At 34.7% G+C, this 3455-nt stretch overlaps 2 protein-coding genes across 2 annotated transcripts; one reads left to right on the forward strand and one right to left on the reverse strand.

The window, feature by feature from the left end:
- The first annotated feature begins 557 nt into the window (after positions 1 to 557).
- On the forward strand, positions 558 to 1262 carry LOC114724972 (agamous-like MADS-box protein AGL61). Its single transcript, XM_028911438.1, has one exon. The coding sequence runs from the start codon at positions 558 to 560 to the stop codon at positions 1260 to 1262; it is 705 nt and encodes a 234-aa protein (XP_028767271.1).
- Positions 1263 to 2271: 1009 nt separating this feature from the next.
- On the reverse strand, positions 2272 to 3003 carry LOC114724973 (FAS1 domain-containing protein SELMODRAFT_448915-like). The gene has a single exon (XM_028911439.1). The coding sequence runs from the start codon at positions 3001 to 3003 to the stop codon at positions 2272 to 2274; it is 732 nt and encodes a 243-aa protein (XP_028767272.1).
- Positions 3004 to 3455: the final 452 nt, after the last annotated feature.

The following is a 3455-nucleotide window of genomic DNA, read 5'->3' on the forward strand; positions in this document are numbered from 1 at the left end:
ATTTTAATAAGATCCTCATACTTTTTTCTTTTTGTCATGTCCGTATAATTTTATTTGTTTTTAATCAAGTTCACGTAATTCTTTTATCAGGTCTTTTTTCTATCTGGAGAAGTCTACTACTCTACTGTACACTAATTCTTTTTTGGGAATATATGATAATCCTTAATTGGTGTCCTATCGTTTGAGTGCGGTTTTACCCTGCGATTAATAACCTTATATTATTAAATCGAATTTAATTATTCACCAGAGTCAATATCTCTGACAAACATAAAAGTGCTCTTAATTCTATTAAGATTTTGCTAAAGTCAAAATCTGAATTATAATGCCTAGCAGTATAAACCGAGGAGGTACATATTTCACTCATAAATGGAGATTGGGATTTTATAACTTCCTAATCTTGGACTAAATAATAAAAAGTAACAAATCATTAAAAAGGGACAGTATATTAATCGGATTTATTGCAATAAACCAAATATTTAGCAGTATAAATACCAAAATGTTAATCACCAATTCCAACATCAGTAAAATATTTTTGCTTTCTTTTTTCTCCTTCAAACATGAAGAGAAAGTCCAGTTCAGGTCGCCAAAAGATCCCAATTGAGAAAATACCAAAGAAAAGCCATCTTCAAGTCACCTTCTCAAAGCGTCGTTCTGGACTTTTCAAGAAAGCCAGTGAGCTTTGCACGCTCTGTGGTGTTGAAATCGCCATCATCGTCTTCTCTCCGGCCGACAAGGCCTTCTCCTTCGGCCATCCGGAAGTGGAATCCATCGTCGATCGTTATATCAGTCGAAACCCCACGTCGGAATCCGGCCCTCACCCGCTGGTGGAGGCTCACCGGAATGCAAACGTCCGGGAGCTCAACATGCAGCTGACACAGCTTCTAGGGCAACTGGAAATGGAGAGGAAGCGAGGAGAAGAACTGGACCAGGTGAGGAAGGCGAGGCAGAGACAGTTCTGGTGGGAAAACCCTATTGAAGAATTAGGGCTTAATGAGTTGCAGCAAGTGAGGGTTTCAATGGAGGAACTGAAGAAGGAGTTAGGGAAAATCGCGAGCAAGATGTTAATGGACCAAAACAGTTTGGCTACTGATTCATCGGTGATTGTTGGAGGAGGACCGGTTGGACTTGGACGTTATATTAATAATGATGTCTTCGAGAATAAACATGTTGTTATGAACAACATTAATGCTGCTTCGTCCAGTAATATTCTTCCTCCTCAACATGCCTATAACAATCTCAACTGTAGGCATGGATATCTATGATTTTTTTTCCAATTTAATTGTGTGCTCGTTTTTTGGTCTTGGTTTTGTTTGGAAAAATATAATAATTCTCTCTTTGGTTTCAATAAGGTTGTTCGTGTGGAAAAACTCTCTCTCTCTCTCTCTCTCTCTCTATATATATATATATATATATAGTTTTATATGTGATTTTGTTAATTTGCTGCTCTTGGAATAAGATGTAAATTAACTTCATCGTATATTCCTGAAAACAATTTGCTTGTTCACATTGCCACTTTCTGTTAGGGTTAATAACATAATTGTTAATCGTATTATACCACCTCCTGTTTTTAATACTACCTCCAGTACTTAATAGTATAAGATTAGTTGACTGATTTGAGTAGATTAAGAAAATTAATTTAATTATTTATAATAAATATGTGTTGTCTTCTCTAAAATACCATTACTAATCAAGTGTCATTTGATAAAACATTTAACATGTGCAACTACTACAAAAACTACTTTGAAAAAAATGGATAAATATGAGAAACAAAATAAATTAGGATATAATATTTAAGACCAAATTAAAAGTTAAACTAACTCTTATAATAAGGACTAGAGGTAGTATAAAAATTATTTAGTTAATTTGGATTTATAAGCTAAATAAATTAGTTCAAAATAAATGATAAATACGAGACAAGATAAAATTCGTAGGACTGGTGTTTGTTTATGGTACTCTCATTGAAGTCAATTTAATCTTACACTTTTTGTTATTTGGTTGGAATGATAATTAGTACACTGCCATAATATCCTGTATCTACACAATAATCACCTCGTTAAATTCCACATTTTTCTGTTCAATAATATTTCCTTGCAACCCTCATTTCAACTAGCAGAAACTTAAAATTTTTATTCTGGCTTCCATCCAACTATCATTCCATGTGTATGGTTTAACAAATATATATTAATAAATAACAATATCGATTTTCAAACAAATAATAATATTTGATCATCTAATCCAAGCATATGAAATCAAATGATGAGTTAGAGCCAATTAAAAATTAATGCCTACGAAAATCAACATCAAAATGGAGACAAAGTAACTCAGAGATCCATCAAATGATCCTGAATTTTGTGTCCCAGAATCTGCTTCAATGGGAATAGGGGCTGTGAATGTAGGAGGACTCTGGTTTTCTGCAAAAGGAGAAGGAGGAGACGAAGATGAAGGAGAAGAAGCCATACATGAAGAAGAAGCCTCTGTACTATTATTACTAGTACATGAGTTTCTTGCTGATACATCCACTTCTGACAAAACCCCATCAATCCCATGGCATCGAATGGAAGACCCAGAAACACAAATATTGGGACTAATGATCTTCACGTTGTTCAGAACAAAATTACGCCTTCCATTGTTGGTGATTCTGAGCATATAGTTCGGTAACGAACTGGGAACAGTGGTTCCTGTGGGGAATTTCTCTAAGGTTTCGAGCAGCAAAGGTGAAGGGATCGAATGCTGAAGCAAGAAATCTGAAACAGATCGTTCAGGCATCGCCATCTTTGCAAGCATCTGATCCTTGGGCATCAAGAAAGTAACATTGGCCTCAAGTCTTGGGTCTGGTGGGGACATATTGATGAGCATCACAAATGTGAAGTAATTAGCTCGCTGCATCTCTTCAATGGCTGCAACTATGTCGTTAGTTCTTACTGGTGTAGCTGATGGAAGAAGGAGAAGAAGCGTCATCCACAGAGAGTTTACTATTAAGATTGAATTGTTATTGCTCGCCATTTCTGAGCTTTTTTGCCTCTTTATTGTTTACTGATAGATTGATGTCTTCTTTTGATTTTATCTTGATATGGGTACTCCAAATTCTGAGAAATAACGAAGCAATAATTTTTCTTCTATCTACATGCAAAGATGATGCTTCACCCACTCTTGTGCACGTCTCTTGGATGACTGGTTTTCTTTAATCAATATAGTTTAAATTAAGTTTCACAAATCTTGGGTTTTGAAGCCAGTAAGAACTCAAAGGATTTCATAAAAAAGTAAAAGAGTCTAAGGATTGATTCAAAAATAGAGAAAAGTGTAAGTACTGCGAGATTAATTTTTCCAAATTATAATACTCCTCTAATCCTTAATATAAGACCTATTTAACTAATTTGATTAGATTAAAAAAGTTAGGTAAGTTAGTTAATACTCCTCCAATCCTTAATATCATAATCATCTTTCTTAATGCCTTC

This window comes from Neltuma alba, unplaced genomic scaffold (assembly GCF_004799145.2).
Source record: "Neltuma alba isolate B1F8T4 unplaced genomic scaffold, ASM479914v2 tig00012206_pilon, whole genome shotgun sequence".
NCBI classification, from domain to species: Eukaryota; Viridiplantae; Streptophyta; class Magnoliopsida; order Fabales; family Fabaceae; genus Neltuma; species Neltuma alba.